The 25,054-nt window shown below is 36.7% G+C and overlaps 1 protein-coding gene across 1 annotated transcript in view; it reads left to right on the top strand.

Annotated features, from left to right (window-relative positions):
• Positions 1-25,054, top strand: part of LOC124776509 (male-specific lethal 3 homolog) — a 144,780-nt gene that overhangs the window by 102,352 nt on the left and 17,374 nt on the right. The window contains exons 8-10 of the mRNA XM_047251531.1: positions 21,687-21,900; positions 24,366-24,577; positions 24,702-24,786. Coding sequence (XP_047107487.1) covers positions 21,687-21,900; positions 24,366-24,577; positions 24,702-24,786 — 511 coding nt within the window. The remainder of the gene's footprint in view (positions 1-21,686; positions 21,901-24,365; positions 24,578-24,701; positions 24,787-25,054) is intronic.

Genomic DNA, 25,054 nt, shown 5'->3' with positions numbered 1-25,054 from the left:
AAACAAAGTTCACAAAATGTCTGAAAGATGGCGCTGGACAGCAAAACATCAGTGACTGCGCATGACAGTCGTGTATAAAAGGAGCTGTAATGAGAGAGAGAATCAGATGCGCCAGCAGTCGCAGCCTGTTGACATTACCTTAAAAGGCGTTTTTAGTGAAGCTGTATTATCAGAATGGGGAATGTGCTAGTTCAGCGTTACGATCCTATTGCCATAGGAAGGGGATTCGAACGGGTAAAGGTCCGTTGACAAATGCAGCTGTGGCGAGAATGATTTCGAAGTGCGAAGCAATGGGTTGTTTAGACAATAGACCCTGTAGTGGCCGACCGAGCGCAAGATGTAATGCTGCTGAGACAGTTCAGGAAGAAATGGAGACTGTATCGGGTTCGTCTATGCACGGGGAAGTCGGCACTTGTGTAGTCGCACATCGCACCAGCATTCCATACACTACTGTTTGGTTGGCACTTAGGTGTACCCTCTGATGCTATCCGTACAAAATCTGTCTGAATCATGAACTGTTACCTGACAATTTAGTGAAGCGGCAGGCATTTGCGGTGTGGGCGTTTCAAAAGATGGCGGAAGATGACAATTGGTTGACTAACGTGTTGTGGACTGACGAAGCTCATTTCACACTCCGAGGGTCTGTCAGTGCCCACAACTGCAGAATTTGGGTTACCGAAAATCTTAGAACTGTCGTGGAAACTCCATTGCATGACGAGAAAGTCACGGTATGGGTTGGATTTACTACATCTACCGTTATCGGGCCTTTTTTTCTTCGAGAAAATGCGTGATTCTGGTTTTGTAACTATTACTGTGACGGGTGAGAGGTACGCTGATATGTTACAGAATCGCATCATCCCCAGCCTGGCTGATAAACACTTGGTGGAACCTACAATGTTCATGCAGGATGGCACTCCACCCCATATTGCTAGATGCGTGAAAGATCTCTTGTGCGCGTCGTTTGGTGATGATCGTGTGCTCAGCCGCCACTTTCATCATGCTTGGCCTCCCAGGTCCCCAGACCTCAGTCCATGTGATTATTGGCTTTGGGGTTACCTGAAGTCGCAAGTGTATCGTGATCGACCGACATCTCTAGGGATGCTGAAAGACTACATCCAACGCCAATGCCTCACCATAACTCCGGACATGCTTTACAGTGCTGTTCTCAACATTATTCCTCGACTACAGCCATTGTTGAGGAATGATGGTGGACATATTGAGCATTTCCTGTAAAGAACAATATCTTTGCTTTGTCTTACTTTGTGCTATTCTGATCAGATGAAGAGCCATCTGTCGGGCATTTTTTGAACTTTTGTATTTTTTTGGTTCTAATAAAACCCCATGTCATTCCAAGCATGTGTGTGTCAATTTGTACCTCTCTATCTACATTATTCTGTGATTTATTCAGTTTTCAAATTTATACTGACATTTTGATCACCTGGTATAACATTTCAAGCTGAATGTAAGTCATTGATGAAGACATTCCAGTGTAACTTTATATGTTATGCTACAGAACCATGATTATGCCAAACACATGCAAAGTTTCAGATCCAATAAATTTTGCTCGTATCCATGTTGATAGCTGAAAGCAGACTGCCGGGCAGCATTCAAACTGGCTATGTAGTGTTTTGCATGGTAACTTAGAAACATAATAAATAAATATTTCCATTGTATTGAATCATATGCAAAAGAATGATCATGATGTACAAGTAAAACTTTTACAGCTGTAAGAAAAGTCTACAGAGTTCTTTATATTAAAAGATAGCAAGAGGCACTACTAATCGGCTACAACAGGCATACAGTTTGAAAATACATGTTACTCAGAACATTTGTAACGTTCGCCTGCTTTATTTCTGCGTTGATTGCCCTTGGTGTCGATGTACTGCATTGTTGCACTGGCTGAAAAATGGCGGGGTTGGAAGTTCAACAATGACTACTTAAAATGATGTAGCCGACTGGTGCACATTTGCGTTTCACAGTTCTTTACTTTCGCTATTCACAACCCCCCAATAATACACAGTTATATGACCAGTGAACTGTTGTTTAACTTTCGATAAATCTCATAAATAGGTTGCAGGCAAACATCCACATACTGCTACAATAGTTTACTGTTGAACATCTGCCAGCAGTAAAAGCTTAACCACACATTTCACAATCTTTCAGATAAGTTGAACAGACTCCGTCATTATTTTAACACATGGCCTAATTGTGTTACACTTATTTCACAGATGAGTTGATGCATTGCTGTTGTTCTAACCAACACAGGTTTCTTGTCTGAAACTTGGCTGTGGACTGACTTTCTCAGAACCAAAAATCGGGCCCTTATATATCATCACAATAATAGGCCCTTAAACTACACATTGTTCAATGTTTAATTTACAGAAATTGTAATTAAAACTTAACTCGTTAAAGTAACTGCATTCATCGAAAAATTGCGTCTTTTTAACAGTTACTTCTACTACAAGGGTTAACCCATATTATTTGTTTGAATCATGAAATTAACAAATATAGTTACGCAAATAATACTTTTGACAAAACTGGAAATCACTTTCGAATTAATTAGGAGCTGGCGTTGCTAACATGTTTTCGAATAGAGCCAAATAGGTCCTTTAAGAATACTATTAATTGTTCTTCCAAATGTTTACAATTAGTACAGAATTTATATTTGTTAATAAGATCTAGTGCTATATCCTTTAAAACTGAGGGGCAACATTTCTCTTTTCTGGAAATGCAGGTTACACTCATGTATGTTAAAGGTAATTAGTCAGAAATGAAAAAATGAATTTTAACGAGGCAGATGGCAAAACAAGAGGGGGTAGTAAAAATATCCCAGCTTGCTTTGTCACATCACCCCCTCATTGGATTGACCAGGTAGATATTGCAAATAGCTGACCGGGCGATTCAGTGTCCACAGGTGACCGAAGGCAGTGGATTTAACAATCTACAAAAAAAAATATTACATACGAAATCTTATCAAAACTACAGCACATAGGTTTTTCAGATTTATACTTATATGAACTGGCCATATGGAAATCCCCATATAAAATATTTACATACAGTACAATGGCGCAAAATATCCACAAGTTATACTTTTAACAAAAATTATGCATCTACATCATAAGTGATTACTTTTTGGGTAAACAAGGATTACATTCAAAGATACATATCATTTTATACAAGTTATATCTTGCTCATAAAAAAATCGTCATTGGTTGCAAAAAGTTACATTACACTGTGCATTGCAGTTCACTTTTTTAGACAGAAAATGTCAATTGCTCAATGTTCAGTATTTTTCACAAGTACTTCCACACTTTCAATGAGTGCTTACACATTTTCTCATCAAGTTGTCCATGCCTTCAACAGGTCCAAGTGGCAGTTAGTAAGGAAATGCACTGCTGTCAGTTCCCTTGGAGTTGGTTCTCTTCCACCACAGTACAAGAAGAAATTAGACAAAATACCCTACTTTAGTACACTTACTTTTACTTCTAACTTAAGTATAAGAGAAAAAAAGTTTCACACTAAAAATGGTAGTCATTACTTCATAAATAGATACTTTATACAGTTCTCGTAACATCACAATAATTAACCCTAAAATTGAGTATAATACGAAATGTGTGGACTAGTAAACATTTAAAATCAATCGCACATTACAAAACAAAACATTACACTAAGTCATAACTCTATCAAACTGGTTAAACTTGAAAGACTTTTGTTTCTTTCCCACTTGCAAAATATCAACCAAGTGTCTAAAATATGTTCATTACCTCTAGTAAAATCTCAAGCTGTGCAGTAACACATATTTACTAATCATTATGTTAATGAAAACAGAATAGAGTCACCATCACATAACTTAATTACTATTCAAATCAAAATTAATGGGATGGAAGTTGTACCAAATCATTGCCCCACTTCTCTACTCAACTCTGAGCACTACTCTCATTCAACCAGAAAAATTAAATCCTCACAAAATGTTGCCAAATAGTTGACCTGTCAGAATATTCACATCAGTCTACCCTCACAATTATGAGATAATCTGCAAAATTGCTTTTCTTCGTCCCAGTATTACCACTTTAAGCTCATAATTCCTCAGAACACAAATAGAAGCTTTCAGATAACCTATAGATCCAATGATGCAGCACTATGTAACTTGTATCTCACTAAAATATTGCTCTTTCTTTTAAGCTCTCATTCCCAGCTGCAGTGTCTTGAATTGCACAATATACACAGTATCCAATGTTGCCTAGTTCAAAATTTAGATCTTCAATACAATTACACCACATTTGTTTGTATACAGTTATCCCTTTCATTAATCATGTCTGTCAGCTCCATTATTTTACTTACCTTCTCACTTCGTTAGCTAGTGGAGTGCATTGACAAAAAAATATCCCTACTGCCGAGACAGGCTCCCTAACCATTAAGACCCTAACATTATTCATATTTTTTTATTTCATTATTGTTTTATTATCTAATAAATATACACCTGCTCTGCTTATCCTGTATAAAATTGATTCTACTGAAAAACACTCCACAGTAACAGATCCTTATGCGAAGGCAAACTTAACTCTCGTTACTGATTAGACAAAATAATCACTTTGAAAAACTATTTCACTCTATCCATCAAATTGCTTGAGATTCTAGCCTGAAGAGCAATATACATACAAATCTTGCTTATACATTCCACACATTACTCCAGGCAACTATGTTTAAAGTTGTAATTCCTTAATGTTAGAAAAGCCTGTACCGTGACACACTTCTATAAGTGGATAGTTATCTCAGTATACTGATGCCTTTGAATGCAAACACTCCTATTATATCACAGTTAATATTAAGACCTGGTAGACAAGATGGTTTTTACCACATATTGCCTCTGCTCCTGCACTAAATTATACTAAATTCACACATGAGCTGATTAGTGCAGATGTTAATTATCCTCCGCATATGCTGATGCCTTTAATTTTCAGTTTACCTTACCTCTGGTGTGTGTGTGTGTGTGTGTGTGTGTGTGTGTGTGTGTGTGTGTCCCTTTTTTCCCCCTAAGATAAATCTTTCCGCTCCCGGGATTGGAATGACTCCTTACCCTCTCCCTGAAAATCCACATCCTTTTGTCTTTTCCTCTCCATCCCTCTTTCCTGACGAAGCAACTGTGGGTTGCAAAAGCTTGAAGTTTGTGTTTGTTAGTGTCTCTATCAACATACCAATGCTTTTGTTTGGTAAGTTAAATCATCTTTGTTTTTAGATATAACACAACATAAAATATATATAACACTGAAGAAGACTTAGTATCTAAAATATTCCTATTCTAAAGTATCCTACTGTACAAAATCACATGAAAGTCAAAGTAGAATGTCTCTAATTCACTTATAAACTACAGATAGGATAGGAGAAGAGTTTGACTGCCTCAGGAAACATGAAAAATGAGACAGACAGCTGGGGTAAGCATTAACGCTACATAATGAATCCAACACAGAATGTTGAACCCCCTACTTGCTTGTAGGTCTTACTTGTGGTTCAATGCACAATATAGTAAGTTCCTCCTCTCCTTTTATGGGATAAACATTGCTACCCACACCATCATTCAACATCTCAGAAGAATTGGAATTTTCACTTGTCTTACTGCTATCATTTACATTACCCTTACCTATGATTACATCATATTTGTATACAAGTGGCTCTTCATCACTACCAGCTCTAGTGGGAGCCAAAACTGGAGCATTATCTAGTTTAAATGGTTTGATCCCGAATTAAAATCATCTCCTCCATTTCTTTTACTTGAATTTCTGCTACCATTTCTGTGCCCATTCTGGCTATCCTCCACCCAACCATTCCTTGAATTTCTACTGTTCATTAGTCCTGTTCATCCTATTTGCCTTAAATTCTCTCCCTGATTGATTATTGTCATAAAAATTCCTCCTACGATCTTCTGCTTAGGGCTTCACCCTCTCCACTTTATCAGCATAATTCGAGAAATCACTAATATTATCCCTAGGGGTAATTATCTAACTTTCTGAGGCAACTTAGTTTCTAAACCCATAATTATTGATTCACTACCTAGATCCTTGTCCAAATATTTCAGTTTGTTTATCCAAAGCTGACAGAAACCTTTCCAGTACCCTTCCTAGCGTCAAATCTCTCTCCTCTCCAAAATTCACTAAAAATTCTCTGCTGCTTCTCTTTCGACCAATATTCATCTAAAAATGATTTTCTCAAAACTTTGCCACAAAGTACAGCTATCAGCTACCTGCACTGCCCATCCATAAGCATCCCCTTTCAAAAAACCTCTCACAAATGACTTTTCTCTTTGTCTTTCCATGTTTCAGGCAAATCATTAAATTCTTCAATGAAATCCAGTGGATGCACTTCCCCATATGGTTCAAATTTTTTTAATTTCTTACAACTAACAAATGAAGGACTGGTTGGAACACTACATACTCTATTTTTTAGATTTTGCACCTCTTCTATCTTTTCTCCATTTCAGCCAATTTTGAATATTTCCTTTTACCAGTTTTTCCTCTACCATTACTGCACACTTTGTTTCCACATCCATTTCTAAATCATTTTTAATCTGATCAGTTTGGTTCTCAAGTTTAACCCTGTTTTCAGCACAAAATTTCCTGGCAGCCTTGACTTCATCCTTACACTGTTTTTCGGAAGCCTCCACCCTCCTACTACTGTCATCACAAAGCTTGTGTGTCTCTTCTACACACTTACTACTCATCAATGTTAATTTCATTAGTGTTATGTACTGCTGTTTTTATCTTTTCATCACAATCTTTAGTCACCGCCTCAACCTTGTTATTTAATTCTGAAAGATTAGAACTGACTACCTTACTCTCCTTTTTATTTTCTTTCTTCAGTTCATCCTTTAAGTTAACGATATCAGTTCTAATGCTATCTGTTTTCTTTTCCACCCTGCTGATGTCTTTTTTTCATACTACTAATGTCTTCTTTCATACTGTTTTCCACCCTACGAATGTCTTCTTCTGTACACATACTACTCAAACTTTTCGTAATTTGCCATAACATCGCTTCCACTTTTCTGTCTGCCATAAACTTTTGCCCTTGTTGATTTTCGCTACTATATTCCTCCTCCTTAACCTTAACGATCTCATCCACTTCAGTACTGTTTTTGTCCATTTCGCTCACATCACCACACAATGTAGATGACACTTTAAGCATTTCATCTACAATAGGACTTTTGTCCCCATCGTTCAAAGTTATATTCATGTCTGATTTATAACCACCATGGTCTACAGAACCAGTCTCCTGTTGTCCCTTGTCTCCCATTACACTGTCTTGTTCGTTAAGGCCACTCATTATGTATCACTTAATATAAAACATCTTTTGCTATGAATTACTTTGTTTTTAATCACTCGTCTGCTGCTGCTGCAGTTGTCATCTCGATCTTATCGTCTGCATGGCAGCTGCAAGTTGTAATTCTCTCAGCGAGACGTCTTGTTTATCCCAGTCAGCTGTGCTGATTGGCTGCACCTTTACTCAGTGGCTGCTTCCATAGAACGTGTTCGCTGATTGGCTGCTGTCCTACTGTGGCCATGGAACCCATGCACTGATAGGCTGTTGTGTCTCCTTTGTTAAAACTGTACTGTAAACCACTCGTGAGTTCACTGTCAAAGTTTGTGAGTCGTAGTTTATTGTGCCCACATAAAATAGTGCTCACCTGGGGCACTGTATGTGACATTTGCCTGCTTTGTTTCTTCGTTGATTGTCTTTGGTGTTGATGTATTGTGTTGCTACACTGGCTAAAAAATAGGGGGTTGGAAGTTCAATAATGACTACTTTAAATGATGTATGTAGCTGACTGGTGCACATTTGTGTTTCACAGTTCTTCACTTTCACTGTTCACAACCCCCCCCCCCCCCCCCCTTCCAGCAATACACAGTTATATGGCCAGTACACTATTGTTTAACTTTCGATAAGCCTCATTAATAGGTTACAGGCAAACATCCACATACTGCTACAATAGTTTACTGTTGAACATCTACCAGCAGTAAAAGCCTCACCACACATTTCACAATCTTTCAAATAAATTGAACAGATAGTGTCATTATTTTAACACATGGCCTAATTGTGTCAGACTTATTTCACAGTTAAGTTGATGCATTGTTGTTGTTCTAACCAACACAGATTTCTTGTCTGAAACTCTGCTGTGGACTGTCTGTCTCGGGACCAAAATTTGGGCCCTTATATATCATCACAATAATAGGCCCTGAAACTACACATTGTTCGAAGTTAAATTTACAGAAATTACAATTAAAACTTAACTCTTTAAATTAACTGCATACATTGAAAAATGGCGTGTTTTTAATAGTTACTATTACTACAAGGGTTAAGCCGTATTATTTGTTTAAATTCATGAAATTAACAACTATAGTTATACTAATAATATTTTTGATGAAACTAGAAATTACTTTGGAGTTAAGTAAGAGCAGGCTTTGCTAACACGTTTTCGAGTAGAGCCAAATAGATCCTTTAAGAATACTATTAATTGTTCTTCCAAATGTTTACAATTAGTACTACAGAATTTATATTTGTTTATAAGTCAAAAATAGAATTTAAGTTGCAAAACAATTACTTATTTCACCCTATAACAAAATATTCTAACTAGTAATATTCAAAATAAATTAGAAAATCAATTTCATACATAAAACCAAGCACAAAATTAGACCCGGTGCTATAGTCTTTAAAACTGAGGGTCAGCTTTTCTCTTTTATGGAAATGCAGATTATACTCACATATGTTAATGGTAATTAGTAAGAAATGAAAAAATGAATTTTGAGGTGGCAGATGGCAAAACAAACGGGGGAAGTAAAAATATCCTAGCTTTCTTCATCACATATTGTACAAACATTTGAGAAATTTGACAAATATTAATAAAAGATTAATGAATAATTAATCAGAAAGCTCTATTCTAACGTTTGTAATTGATGTAGGCCATACAGGAGAATTCTGCTGAATAATTGTTATTCTTGAAAGCGTATCTCAAAAAAATGGAAATTGGTCCTACAATAACTATGTATAATAGAGACAGAAATAATCTTATTAAATACAGTAAAGTTCCATTGAGAGTGTTAGGAGAATGGTAGAAAAATCCCCAAACTAGTCATCAAAGGCAAGTGAAAACTATTTCTGTGATCACAATGGACAAAATATTCACCATTTCAAAACAGTTAAAGAGTTCGACGTGATGTTTTGCAAATTCATACTCTGTAAGTTCTCAGTTCCAAAATAAAAATGGAAGACTTATTTCTGCACTGGAACACATTCAAACCTCACGAGAGTTAGAGTCCCTCCAAACTTTAGTCTTGTAGTTGCCATTCACCACCCAGAATCTATCATGTACAAGATAAAATACCACAGGCAGGTCTGCCTTCTTCCAGAAATGGACCTAAAGTGTACTGAATTCCTCGCTTGAGCATACCACTCAAAAGGTATCCATCTTGATTTGATTCTGGCAGTGTTCTACCGCAACCAGTTTGTGCATTTGCTGAAGGCCATCACCACCACACATAAACCTTTCGTACGTTCTACAGATGATTTTGACTCAACTTGACCACCTTCTGCACTGAACGAATATTTAAATATAGGAATGTTATAAAAATACAAATAAAGGATTGTTCATAAATGAATGAAGCAGCAGTCTTGTGCAAGAACGCTCATGTTAAATGGTGACAAAATGACGTTAAATATTGTTTACACAGTTATTTGTCAGCTTAATAGTGTCTTTTGACACTCTTTTCAGTTGTGCTTTCAGCTAATACATGTGATTTACCACTTCTAATTACCACAGTTTTCAATATCAAATGCAATCAACATTTAAATGAAGTTTGTGGAAAAATAGTAACATATTCGTTAAGTAACTACTTGAGTTTTACAAGATATGAGGTATTCATGCTGCCTTCAATTGCTGTGTTAGTGTGAAGGATATGGTGTTCTGACAAACATTTGCATAATGAAAAGGTTATCAAAAACATAATAAATAAGTAACTAAAATAGATACAAGTACATAGCTTCCAAGAATGATAGCTGTAGTCTAATGCTATAGTTTTTAAGAGATTGAAAATGTTGTTGTGTAATTGGATGCGCCTCATTTTTCTGAGATCGCAGATTTATTAAGGTTTGCTGTATTATGTGATTGTAATTTATTATATAATTTCAGAGAACTGTAAGAAGCTATCTTCCAGCCTGTCTGAGACTCCGCCATTACCTCATCTTTGGCTAAATGTGCAACCATCATCCAAATACCCCACACTAAGTTTTACCCATTTCCTGTTAAGTGCTGTTTGCCTTTGTACCTGGGCAGGCAGTGCTGTACCAGTCACTTTGCTGAACCAGCAAAACATGTGGCCTTGTCTCAGTTATACCAATGACAACAACACTGCTCCATATTGCAGTAATAGTTCTTTACAACTAATATATTGCCATAATACATGTTTACAATGATTGTCCATATGTAATACTGCAATATATTGTAATGTAAATCTCCAAAACATTTTGTCTGTGCACAAGACAAGCCACTTTACAGCACTGTCCTTGATTTCACCTATTTAGCCTATGTTGACATGGACACATCAGGCTATATCCTATGAGCAAAATGTATTTGATCAGAAACTTTGTGTGTATGTGGCATAATAATCATGGTTTTATTGTGTAATGTTTCCCATTATACTGGAGCATTTTCTTCAGTGAGACTTGTTCACCTTGGGCATGTTGTATTCTATATTTTTGATGTCATATTTTCCATAACTATTTTTATTTGCACTACAGTTGTTCCAAAATGAGTAAATGCCCATACACTAGATAGTGACACAATGTCCTATGTATGTAGTTGGTGTGTATCACATGTTCCATTTTGTAATTAATATTGATTATTTGACTGTAAAAATGGTATGTAATACTTCTTTAGATCTGAAGACGGCAGTGTAATTTGTCCAAACTAGGTTTGTGTGTGCGTGTGCACATGGGGGTGGGCGTGTGTGGTGTGTGTGTGTGTGTTAGTGATCTTGGCAAATCGACTTCTGTGTTAAGCAGATTACATTAGACCATACACCCACCTTTACGTTCGCGGAATTAATGTTTTACCGCCATTTACAACATTCCTTATCATTCCCATGAAATTTCAGGTGTCCACAATGTTAATTTGTACCCAATTTTGTGTTAACATATTTAAAATTTTCCCATGATTTATGCTTTATGGAGAAATGTTCATGAAGGGAAAAAACTGATGTAATTGATGTAAAATGCTGCTGGCATGGCGTTGGCCTTCAAGTAGTGTTTACAAACATTGCGTGATTAAGTTTCTTGACACTAGGTCACTCTACTCCATGGACTGGAACCGGTAAATGGTTTACCCATTGGCAGTATTCGTGCCGTATGTCCTGCTGCTACCAAGCTCTACTCTGTGTGGTTGATGGGAGTAACTAGGTTGGTTCGAATAATTGTTGTGATCATCATGACACCTTCGTTGAACCATATTTAGCGTGTTTCGTCGTCTAGACATTTGTAGCGCTACCGTATTTACTCGAATCTAAGCCGCACTTTTTTCCGGTTTTTGTAATCCAAAAAACCGCCTGCGGCTTAGAATCGAGTACAAAGCAAGGGGAAGTTCTGAAATATGTTGGTAGTATGCCGTCGAATATATGTAGCGCTACACAGGCATGCTTTGTAGGCACAAAGATAAATACTGGCGCCAAAACCTCTGCGTCAGTAAATAAATTAAAAAAAAGGTGGAAGACGAGCTTTTTTTCTCCGCCCTGAGTTTCGACCACTGCATTAAACGAAGTAAATACAAATTCTGTATTGTTCATCTTCGAATGTAGGCAGAATTTCAATGTACTACGAAAATCCGACTGGCAAGACTGTTTGGGATGTTTGTCAATATGGCCAACTCTACGTTCTGAATTTTTTCCTACCTGTGAGAAGAGATGGTTGCTAATAGGAACCTGACGAAATGTGAATCACATGCAGTATTCTCTTCACCATAAGAAAGAATACGAATATAAACATTTTGCCATGTATTCTTTTCTGTATGCCTTATAAACTAAGAAACTAGAGTGAGACAACAGCAAACGCGGAAGAATATACATATCGTATCATGTTTATATTCGTATTATTCTTATGCCTAATAGTGATACAGTCAGAAATGAAGCACGGCAATTGACTAGATATTTAAATCTAAGATTAATTTCTGTGCAGAATTTGATGTACTAAAGAAGCGGCCGCAAAAATTTTCAAACGGAGAAAAATTTTCGCCTAACTCTCGTTCAGAACATGTTCTATCATACGCAGTCTATTATTTGGTTCTTGTTGATCATTATCAAAGAAAGCAGCAGTGTAAGTAACAACAAATAGCAGTCTCTTGCCATTGTTTCGCTAATGAGACGATTTCTCTGTTTCTTTTTTTAATTGTAAGCGGCGGTAGCGCGCAGCCCGCCGAAGTGGCCGTGCGGTTAAAGGCGCTGCAGTCTGGAACCGCAAGACCGCTACGGTCGCAGGTTCGAATCCTGCCTAGGGCATGGATGTTTGTGATGTCCTTAGGTTAGTTAGGTTTAACTAGTTCTAAGTTCTAGGGGACTAATGACCTCAGCAGTTGAGTCCCATAGTGCTCAGAGCCATTTTGGTAGCGCGCACAACAGCAAGCCGTGCCGCGAGCGGCGACAGGCCGTAAACACGCACTATCAGAATGCGACAAACAGTGCACGACACAGTACAGTAATGCATTTTCAGCTTAGAGTGACGTAAACACCTATAAGAAAGAAAACGGCACTTATCAGATCAAAGCAAAATAAGCAATCGGTTCAAACCAGACGAAGAACGTGTAAAAGGAATGGTACCCGTATAAATACGGACGGAGCGCCTGACGCATAGCAATGGCTACCTGGTAAACCTTAACTGCTAAGCTTACGACTCGAACCAAACTACTGTAGTTGTATCGTCATTCATTCGACCTAAATTGTATCTCGTATTAAAATGGACCAACTTTGTTTCGGTTTGTAGGTGCGGCCTAAAACTTTTCTCTCCCCTTGAATTTCGAGTCTCAAATTTCACGTGCAGCTTAGATTCGGGAATTTTTTTTTTCCTTTATTTCGAGTCTCATTTTTCAGGTGCGACCTAGATTCGAGTGCGGCTTAGATTCGAGTAAATACGGTAGTTGACACCTTCGCTGACTTTGCGTTAGTCAAATGGTTTTTGTTGAAAAACACCACCAATTACATATTTTCTCATGCTTAGCAACACGTTTCCAGAATTTATTCTCATTGCCAGGTGCAATGTTTATTTATTTACATGCGTATTTTTGTGATGTTTCACAAATTTCTACGTCATTGAGGAGGCAGACAGTTACAATGTAAGATATGCAGAATAACACATAAGTAAACACCAAACAAAATACTTACGTAAATATTTGTACCTGACAGTGAGAAAAAAATTCTCAAAATGCGTTGTGCTAAGCATGAAGAAGTACATGTCTGGTGCAGTGTTTCATTCTTTAAGTAATGAATGACTGCTGCAAGCTTTCCAAAAACATCGATTGTGATGCATGGAATTAAGTCAAACATTTCTACTTCCAGACGGTTGTCAGTTACAGTTACACCAGCAGTTTTTATTAGATAATAAATCTTTATTAGAAAATAAACAAATTCCTGTCATGTATTTTGGTGCCTATTTTGCACATATATCATACATAAATTGTGAAAATGCAAAGGTAATCCTACATGTAACTTTTACTGCTTAAAACATTATTTCCCACATATTACATTTTCGCGCAGTTTACATTATTTTTTTAAATCTCTTGAGAAGCAGACAAGTGGTTTTTCACTGTATTTTAGTTTATATTCAATCGTAATAAATTCCTCTTTCAGATATGCTTTTCTTACTGTTTCAAATCTGTTTTATATATCCTCTCTACCTCAGTCATCATCAGTTATTTTGCTGACCAAATAGTAACACTGTGTACTGCTTTGAGTGTCATTTCCATATCTCATGACGTCAGCATTTCCTAATGTAATTTGACTACATTATATTATTTTTTTAGGCTTATCTTAAAACTCCTTTTCAGTATCGTATCCATTCCATTCAATTCCTCTTCCAGGTTCTTTTGTACTTTTGTAATAGACACATATTCGTTCCCCCTCCCTGAACTTTGATTCCATTTAAAATTGCACCTTCATTTCCTTCACAGCTTGCTCAGTGTACGGACTGCGTAACATCAAGGTAGACTGCAATCATGTCTCACTCCCTCTTTTCATCTCCTTCAAATCTTAAAACTGTGGTTTGGTTTCTGTACAAGTTGTGATAAACTGTTTGCTCCCTGTATATTATCCCTGCTACTTTCAAAATTTCAAAGAATATATTTCAGTCAGAATTGTCAGGCTGTCTAAATCTACAAATGTAAGTTTGCTTGTCTTCAGCCTATCTTCTAAGGTAACACTTGAGGGTAAGTATTGTCTCAAATTTTGTTAGATTTCTGAAGGACCTAAAATGATTTTCCGTGAGGTTGGGCTCTACCAGTTTTACCATTCCTCTGTACATAATTTGGTGGTATTTTGCAGCCATTACTTATTAGACAGATAGTTTGGTAATATTTGCATCTCTCAGCACCTGCATTTTTGTAACTGGAAACATTACGTTCTTCTTGAAGTCTTACAGTAGTTTGCATAACAGGTGGAGTAGTTTTGTCATGAGTGCCTTGCCCAAGAATCGTGATTCTGAGAGAATGTTGTCTACACCAGAGACCTAATTTCAGCTTGTCAAATTCTTCATGTAATGTCATGTCCCCTATTTAATCTACATTGTTTTCCTCTTCCCTTTCTGTAATATTGCCTTCAGGCTAATTTCTATGTGTATCTCTTCTGTATGTTCCTTCCACATATCAGCTTTATCTTTTTTGCTTAATAATGGCTTGCAGTGTGTAGGAGTGCTGCTACGTTTGATGTTTTAAAATATCAGTATATCACTGGCTTGTGGTTGCAGCAGAGTGCACATTTTCCATGGACAGAGCATTGTCTTGCTGTTTAATGGTGACGTTGCTTTAGTCCTAGCAGTCACACACTGTCGTGGTGTGGCAAAGAGAGTTATCATTAAATTAAGCTTGAACATAGAGCAGTTGTACACAGACATGCTGCAGATAAACACTATGAAGAAATCGCTAGAAAATGTAATTAATGGTTGAAAGAGTTAAATCAGTTCATAGGAAAAAAGTGTGTGACTAATACAGTTATTTTGTGGAAAGGGCTCAGGATTAGTTAACAGATTTAAAGTTGAAACAGTGTCATGTTTGTGAATCAGTAATCTTCGTGGAGAATCATTTCAAATGAAAAGGCTTCTGTGATCAGTGATTACCTGTTTAAGTAGTGCGGAAACACAGTGCAGCAATCATTATTTCAGTTCAAACATGGAACAAACATAACTGGAACTTCAGATTGGATGAACACAGGCATTGTTAGGGAAGTGTGTTACGTGCTAAAGCGATAATGAAACAAAATAATTTGACTTGTACCATTGTTATTTCAGAGTGGCATTTTCCAATTTTCAGTGGAGTAACTTTAATATTTGAGAAATATAAGAGACTTATATTAATATTTGGCATATTGTCAGGTTTATTTCATAACAAATTCTATAAAGTTACCATACTAGAGTCCGGTAGCCACAAAAATTGATCTAAAAAATAAAAAAGACAATTAAAAAAAACTGAAAAACAATAGTGTAGCCATACAATTAGGTGCTGTTGAGATCGTGCAGCTGCTTCTCTTTTCTCCAAAGGCCTTATTTTCTGCTTTTCCCCTAGTCATGCATGCTTCTGCAACATTGCAGTTCTCCTCCAGTCACATGTGCTTTAGCCATTTGAACGGTCACTCATTTTTTAGACATCAGAACTGCATTTTACATAGTTGAATATTTACATTTTTAATTTTTACTCCTTTGCTCGATTAAATTCAGTTCCTCCTGTGTTATCCAAAGATTTCTGATAGACAGTGTCTTTTTTTGTGTTTCATCCCTATTTCATCTCTCAGAGCTGCCTGTTTGTCATGTATTGTATTCCTTTCCCCTGTTTCAGTCAGTTGTTACCTAGTGCATAATGGTCGCATTGAAACTCTCTACAACCTCTGGTTCATTCAGTGTATCCATCCCATTTGCTTAATTTCATACCTTTCTGCAAATTCTTCTGTTCTAATCTGAGTTTCATAACTAATAAATTGGTCAGAGCCCACATCAACCCATGGAAATGCTTTGCAGGTTAAGATTTGCTTTTAAAATTAGTCTTGCCATCATATAATCTATCTGTAACCTTCCACTGCCTCAGAGTCTCTTCCATGTATATGCCGTCTTTCATGAATCGTAAATGAAGTGATAGCAATAATTCAATTATTCGCCTTCCACTTTCATTCTGTACCCTCAGTTCATATTCTCCTACTAGTTTTCATTCTATTCCTTTTTCTGCAGTAGAAGCCCAGTCCTTCATCACAATAAAATTTTTGCCTTCTTTAACTATCTGAACAATTTCTTGTTTCTGAGAAGAGATTATTTCAGTCCCCTCATCATTGGGGCTGGCAGGCATGTAAACTTGTACTATTGTGGTGGGTGTTGGCTTTGTGTCTGCCTTGGCTACCATAATGCATTTGCTTACCCATTTTCCCACTTTCTTTTTCATTATTAGGCCTACTCTGGATTACACATACTTTAGTTTGTGTTGATATCCTTGTATTCACCTGACCATATGTCCTGTTCTTCCTGCCAGCACACTGCAGGCATTGGTATTCTCACTATAACTCAAACCTGTCACTTTCCTTTCTTGATTTCTCTGATCTAGTTACACGATTAAGGTATCTAACATTCCATGCTCCGACCCATAAAACACCCGGTTTGTTTTCCTAGTAATCTCACCGAGTAGTTCCCACCTGAAGTTATTGTTGGTTAATTATTTTACTTGCAGAATAATTTGCCCAAGAGCTATGAAGTAGAAGTGCAGGCCTTGGGAAGATCCATGCAACTACAGAAAAGGCTACTTGCCCCCTTTTCAGGAACCACAGGTTTATTTGCATTCTCTACAGATACCCCTCCATTGTGGTTGAACTTAAAGTAAAGAGAGAGATCATTGAGGCACATTAGTCGCGCCACTCAGCAAGATGTATGGATCATGAAAGAAAGAAATGGGTACTCCTTTCGATTTATCTACAATAGAGATAAAAATAATGTTTGTGGTAAAAATAGTGTGTGCTGCAAGCGGCCAGTCATTTATTCAACATTTTTTGCTTTAAAAAGAATTGGTTGCATGTAAGACAGAACTCCAGTACATGAGATTGTCAGCTACTTGCATCCAAAATACCTTGGCATGCCGTATTCACGTGTTGTAGAATCCCTAATTCAGCAGTCCAGTATTTGGACGTTTGTTTGCTCTGTTTCTCTGTGTACAATATTCCTGTAATGTCCTTTTTCCACTCATTCAATTTTGGGAGTAAACCTGCATTATTTATTGAACAAGGACAGAATGTAGTTCGCCAAAAGATGGACTGGTTTTCTTGAAGCATAGAAGTTCTTCATACTCCATGCTAAAAAGATAAATTACATACTGTTTTTACCTGATTGTAAGACGGATATTTTTTCCAAAATTTGTCGCTCAAAAAGTACAGGGTGATCGTGCATTTGCAGATGAAGCTTCAGCAATTGGGGTCATGTGAAGATTCATTTTAAAGAATTCAGAAAGTTGTGAAGTGTAAAAAAACATACTCATACTAGCTTTTGTACTCCTGCCACTGGTGCAATTGCAGGCAATGTCTAATTTGGCTACAATTTGCGTTAGAGGACTATTAAAGAATTTCTTTCTTTAACATTTACTTGGTTTCTTTCTTGTAACACGAGCAAGCACCATGGCCGACTGTAGTTTGTCTGCCAAGTAACGGAAAGTGGCTGCTGTTACGCCTGCTGCATGCATGCCAAAGATATTGAGAGGATGAGATCCATGATGCTGCAGCAAGAAAATAAGAATCTATTGTAATTGCCTTGTGCCACAAAGATATTGTTCTTTATTAACAATAAATTTTTGTTAATTATTTTCTAGAGCGATTCGAGAAGATTATCACAAAAGTAATATTTGTTAGTTTACTCTGTTGAGCAAAATGCAACATCGAATTATCAAAATATATTATACAGTACCAACTGAAAAGAAATTTACCTTTTTGTAACAGCAGTGAACAAGAGATTTTTTTTTTCTGAGTTAGCTGCCTTTTCATTGAACTGACTTTAAAATCGGGCAAATACTCAAAAGTGTTGGACATTTCTGCAGGAGACAATAAATCTGGAAAGGGACCATTGCATAATTACATGTTTCATGCAGCAATGTTGTCAGTGCTCCCATTATGGTACGAATGGAACAAAAGGGGATGTGCCAGTTGCTGGTTCTATGCAGCCAATTATGACATATTTGGACACAGTGGATGAAGGAAAATAATCATGTACCCTCATGTTGGTACAGTTGTGAAATCTGCTATGCATTCAGAAGAAATAACTTACATCCCATCATAATCACAACCTCAGAAATTGCAACATAATTGCAAGAAACAGTGAAATATTTGTGACACCAAAGATTATAAATTCCATTGCTGCTCATATACAGAGTTGCATTGCCTCTTTACTTGCCTCTCTGTGGTTAAAAATAGTCATACCACAGATGACCTGCTTTGATAGTAAGTAAAGAAGGAAGTGAAGATAAAAATTAATGCAAATGTCAACTTGTTTTGTGTCAAAATAGACAATCAGTAAACAGCATAAGTTTAGAATACGCACAGTGTTACTGTATTTAGACAGATACTTTACATCAGTGAAACAGTTCATGATTTTTATTAACCAGAATATGTAAAAAAAAATTCTTAAAGGGCCTTTTTTAAAAAGAAGAGAAGGGGTTGTCTTATGTTCAGGGTGGTCTTATACTCTGGTAAATGTGGTGTCAACAGTTTAAAAGTCTGATCCATTTTTACAAGTTTATTTTCTCCATCTTTTTCCTGTCTGTTCCCCTCCTCTTGAGTTTCCTCTCATATTCCAGTAATAGCAGGGCAGGAGCTTGGAAGAGCATAATCAGTTTATATATTTTATAAACAGGCAAAATCAGGATTTATCCTAAGTTAGATCTCAGTGTCCTCTGACTTGATATTAAAAAGTACTGTTTTCATTAATCTTTGTTGAAGGCCTGTAAGTAGGCTTCAAACATAATATCAACAAAAGAAGCTCTGTTTTATTAAGTAGTGTGTTATTTGATTATAACAATGGTGTAAGCACACCATTAAAACTATCTTGGTGAGATGACTGATAGGAGTGCCTGTGTCAATTGAAATTGAATGCTGGTAATTCTTATTAACTCCCCTACAATCGCCACCAACTTCAGACAACACAGTCTTTAATGGGTTTAACATGTCAATAAATGAGATGTTTCTAAAGTAACTTACATGCAACAATTCACCAATCGTTTACTTGGCATAGAACTTCTGCGATGTCCCCTCTCACTTGTAAAAACAAGAGTTTGGTAGTTCATGACAAGAGTTTGGTAGTTCTTGCTGCATCATGAAACATTTAGATCTATTTTGTTATGTATCTTCTCCAAAAAAGGAAAATTTAGATCCAGCATGTGCTCAGTCAAGAGAAAATACCACACAATTTGCAGTGTTGTGCATCATTTATCAACTGTGTGTGTGTGTGTGTGTGTGTGTGTGTGTGTGTGTGTGTGTGTGTGTGTGTGTGTTTTACGCTGCAGTTGTTGTTTCTGAATGTTCCTGCATGCGAAAAGTTGATTCATTGGAAAATCAGAGTTAAATGTTCATCCTATTCAAAACGTGAAAGTAAATGTATTCAACAAATTGAATTGCATTCATTTTCCTCTAACATCTTGTTTACTTTTTGCCATAATGATATTCGTTACTAATAGAGAACAGTATGCTTACAGGATACCTTCCATACTATCGAAGGAGAGATTTGCAATTCCTACATGACACTTAAAAAAAAACTTTATACTGACAGCTGAGAGATTATTTCTGTAGTATATGATGTTAAACAGGGTGGTTATAATTAAACTTTCACTGCATGAGCCTGTGTAAATACAAAACAACTTACCATATGGGTAAATAGGAATGTTGTATTTACAATCATAATAGTGTTAATATCATGACTTGTCATTACGTGCTGTAACTGGTATGGTGACATAGGCTTGAAACACGAGCATCAGTGCGCGCTACAGTTGCAGACAGTTGATGTCAGTCTGGACAAAGTAAGCAGGGCTTTCATCGTAAAGCTGTTTTATTAAAACAACAGCAATAATGCTGCTGCTCTTCAGAAGCTTTGATGCATTAAAGGAATACAGAGGAGTCCTCTTTCACACCACGGTTGAAGAACAAGTTTCGGAAGTCTGAATTAACTAGTAATTGCATCTGGGAGAAGCTGATGGCAGATTGTGCCACAAATTGTTGAAGAATTTACTGTTGCCGTGACTAAGAATGCTGGATGCAGTGTGGGATCTTCAAGCACTGCATGAGCTGTGTCATGACAGCTGAACATTCCATAGTCCATGGTTTGTTGTTTCTCTTCCCCATGTCCTTGTATGTGTTTCCACAGAGTAGCATTTTGCTATTGTCACTGATCATTCGTGAGGGGCCTGTCAGGTAGCAAAGGTTTAGTTTTAACTACCTATTTATTTCTCTGTATTTGTGTAGTGTTTTCTCCTCTGATAAGATTATAGCAATTTTGCTTGCTTTTGGCACACAGAACAATATTTTGTAATTTGATAGATAAAAAAATCTATTCACCAAGCGGCGGCAGGCAAATGCAAACATGTAAAAAAAAGGTTTTACATATGCAAGGTTTTTAAGTCTGTGGCTCCTTCTTCTGGCAGAAGGGGTGAAGAAAAAGACCGGAGAGGTTTAGAGAAAAGACAAGAGTTTGGAAAAGTCACCCAGAACCCTGGGTCAGGGGAGTTTACCGGACGGGATGAGAGGGAAAGACACTCAGAGACTGGTCGTGTGTGTCTGGGGGGGGGGGGGGGGGGGGGGAGGTCTATTTTTTATGAATGCCTTGTTGGCTGAAAGCTTATTTTGTGACAGTCTTTTTTGTTGCACCGATCTGCAATTCAGCATCTCTGCTATATGGTGAGTAGCAACTTTTTTTGTGTGTTTTCTCTTGCTGTCACTTGGTGAGTAGATTTTTTTTGTATCTATCCAGTTACATTATAGTGTCAAAAATTGATTATGTTCATCACTATATTAAAACAGTATTTTGTTTTGATGCATCACAATCCTTTGTGTTTGTGGGAAGCAATTTTATTGCATTATGAAGTTGCACAGGACATTATAGAACACCCTCCAAAACAATGAGATATAAGACAGAACCAGTAATGTTATTAATTATTCACACCAGGTGTTCTCATCTTCTAATAGAAAATTGCAATAATTACCATTAAATATGAAAATTCCAATCTTGCCTCTGGTCACAACTGACAGTGTCAGTTCATTATCAGTGGTGCCACAGCAAACGTGTCCTATTTCATACTACATCAAAATATAAAATAATAAATGCTTTGTGTATCATACATAATGCTGCTGAAATATATTTTTGATGAAAATTAGTTTAGGAAAATAATTTAACAGCATTATAACCTTTTTAAACAATAATGAAATGTTTCATAATTGTTTTAGGAACACCCAGTGTCAAAATGTATTCCAGATCTCAACATGTTGTAAATGCTGAAGGGAAAGGGCGCACTTTGACTAATGCTTCAGCTGGTGCCAGCAGTGAAGAAACAGAAAGCCCCAATCCCATGGGAGCTCAGAGTACAAATAAAGAGTCATTTGTCCCTTCTGATCCCTGTAAGGAAGAAGCTTCCTCTGCATTCCATGATAATTTATCCAGGTGGATGTACTATTTATTTATTTATTTACATTATTACTTTTAAAATACAAATTTATTTCTGATTTAAGTAATTGTTTAATTATGTAATGTTTACTAAACCTGGTATTTTTGTGAACTCCTTTTTGCATGAGAATAGTTTTACTATATCTTTATTATCACAGCTCTCACTTAAGATATTCTGATGTTAGTTTACCACAAACAGCCTCTGACCTTTTGCCTACATCTGCACACAACAATTTTCTTCATAAGGCCATTGTGAACTGTAATAGAGGTAGAGTAGAGCAACAGACACTTTTCAAGATAGCACACCTGATAGATCAGTTGAGTAGTACAGGGTCTGTACAGTTGTGGAACCTGGTCACAAGTGGGCACTGCAAGTCTGTGAGCTGCCGCATCCATGGCAGCATCCGTGCTGTCATCACCAACTATGGCTCAGCTGAGTGGGGTCACTGGTTGGAGTACTGGATCTAGTAAATAATCAAAGATCATAGCAACAGTATATTCGTCAGGACTGTCTTTCCAATACAGTTCACACCTATGTCAATTTTAACAACACGAAGGTGTCGAAAGGGTTTAGTGTTGTATTGTCTGCAGTATTGTCACATGCCTGATCTAGCAGTGGACTGGGCAAACTCTAAGAGATGACATTTCACCAGCCATATTTCTGGGTAAGGTATTCCATCACATTTGCTGAATTTGGGCTGTGTCACAAATTGTACGAACCATAAATCCTTGTACTGCACATGCTTCTATTCTGCACTTCTTGCAGTGGCATTCCAGTTTACAAGGGGACTATACAGCAATATGAGTTACATAATTCTTTGTATTTGTGGTACATGAAGCTCAGAACTCAAATATAGCTCTTCCACAGCAATTAAATGCAACTCTCAAAAATACTTTAGAAAATCAACGTTGAAATTTTCTGACCATATTAAATATGCTAAACTAAAATGGTGTTCTTCGGACAAGCAGTGTGGCTGTGTGCTAGAGTGGTTGCCTGATGACACGTCAGTAGGTGGCTTCAAATCCTGGCAAAATCAAATTTTTAACCAAAGGTCCATGGTCTATGATCATTTTACATGACATGTGAAATGCAAAAAGACAGGAGAAAAGCAATTGGTAATTTTTTAATTGAACAGTCTTTGTTAAGGATCTTTTATTAAAGATCAGTAATTAAGAATTGCAGTTGTCATTAAAAATGACAATTTAATATGTTATGGCATATATTTAATGAATTTTATATTTAAATGGCATAGGTATTGGAACTGAATTTTAAAAAAATACCGAAATGAGACTTGATTTAGTAATCACTAGTCCACATGCTTCGTATATCCTATACTTCACAGAAATGTTCATAGGACAAGCACTTTTGTTAAAAAATATGGTTACATGTGGAGCTGAACCAAGACCACCCATGCAGTGAGCGATCACTCTACCAGAGAACCACACAACTTGCTGAAAAGTATGTACTTTGTTTTTGCATATTAAACATAGCTGGAAAAACTTCAAAAATCAATTTTCTTGAGCATTTTTGGGAGTTGAGTTGAACTACATTGTGACAAGTGTATTTCATTTCCGAACTTCATGTACCATAAATATAAAAAAATATTACAGAAATCAGACTGCCATGTGGTCCCCTTGCTAGACCATGGAAAGCATATGGTAAGAGTAGCTGGTCTATGCTCCACATCAGTCGAACAAATTGTTGTGCAATGTTGATCTTGAGACCCTACTCATTCCCTCTCAGAGTTAGTCATCACACATGGCCAAACGCTCAGTTATTATTCAGACTAAAAATTATTACATCTAGACAGACCATACATTGTCAGTGTTGGAGTCCTCGCGACATACCATCAAGTAAATGCTGAAATGTGGATGGTGGACTTTTTTAAACTGGAGGGCATATGGCAATGTTAATATTGCTCTGTGAGAATTATAAATATTATATATGCCTTTACTCTATGTCACTACCAGTTGGTGTATCCATTCCATTGATGTATGGTACTGAAATGCTTGTACCCCTTGTCACACACTGTAAGTTATCTTGGGATGTATAGATGTACTGCAGCCAGTGTCTGTCAAATAATCAATGGTCTTCTTCTCTGAAAACCTCTGTTAGCTGTTACAGGAACTGAATGTTTGATGCTGTATAGGTTGTTAAAAGTCTCTTTTTTTTTGTTTTGTAAGCTCTGATGACCATTATTGCTTGTATATTTATTTACAGTCCCTTCTGGTTTTTTCCATCATATTATCTGATGAAATGAAATCATAAATCGATGGAAAAATCCAAAGGGGGGGGGGGGGGGGGGAATCTGTGATAGGTTAACCTACAAAAAGTAGTGACTTCAGTTTGAATTGATGGTTGCATATTTAAGGCTTCTATGGAAGCCATATAAATTTAAATAACCCACTTAGGATGACATCATTAATTTTAACTATTGTAAATTGTGCTTTTTTACCCCCAGTATCACGAGTGTCAGCTCAAAACATTCATCTCGGAGATTAATGTCGAATGTATCATCAGCAGAAGGAATGACTCAGGGAGATAGTCATTCTGCATTGAAGTGCCTGTTACCTCATCTGTCAGAATGGCAGCTAGTGCCAGACTCACTATACACTGAAAAGCCTGTTATGCCTTCACTTATCTATGGTGCTGTCCATTTAGCACGATTGTTAGGTAAGATGCATGTAACTATTTAATAATTCTTGTAAATAATATTGCTAGCAATTATCATTTTTTATTACTAAACAGTAAGTATTTTAAAGTATTTCTATAAAGGTAATTGTTTCCTATTTTCCAGTGATACTTCCAAGTCATCTTCTGAACACAAATATTCCAGCAAAGAAACATAAAATAGTATTGCAGCATTTACAAATGATTCTGAGGTATGCTTATACTTCTTAACATATCTGATAATTAAATTACACAAACATTTTGTGTGTTGTTTGTTACTTAAATTATAAAAAAATCTGTTAAGAATTACTTAATCTGACACCACGTAAAAAATATTACTGCAAACAAAAATCAAACAATGGAAAGTCTAGGATGGAATGTAACAATACTATGAAAAGGAAAGTCACTACTCACCGTATAGCGGAGATGCTGAGTTGCAGATACGGACAACGAAAAGACTGTCACAAATAAAGTTTTTGG

The sequence above is a fragment of the Schistocerca piceifrons genome, chromosome 2, assembly GCF_021461385.2.
Source record: "Schistocerca piceifrons isolate TAMUIC-IGC-003096 chromosome 2, iqSchPice1.1, whole genome shotgun sequence".
Classification (NCBI taxonomy): Eukaryota; Metazoa; Arthropoda; class Insecta; order Orthoptera; family Acrididae; genus Schistocerca; species Schistocerca piceifrons.
The sequence above is the reverse complement of the archived record's forward strand: the minus strand, read 5'-3'. Positions and strand labels throughout refer to the sequence as shown.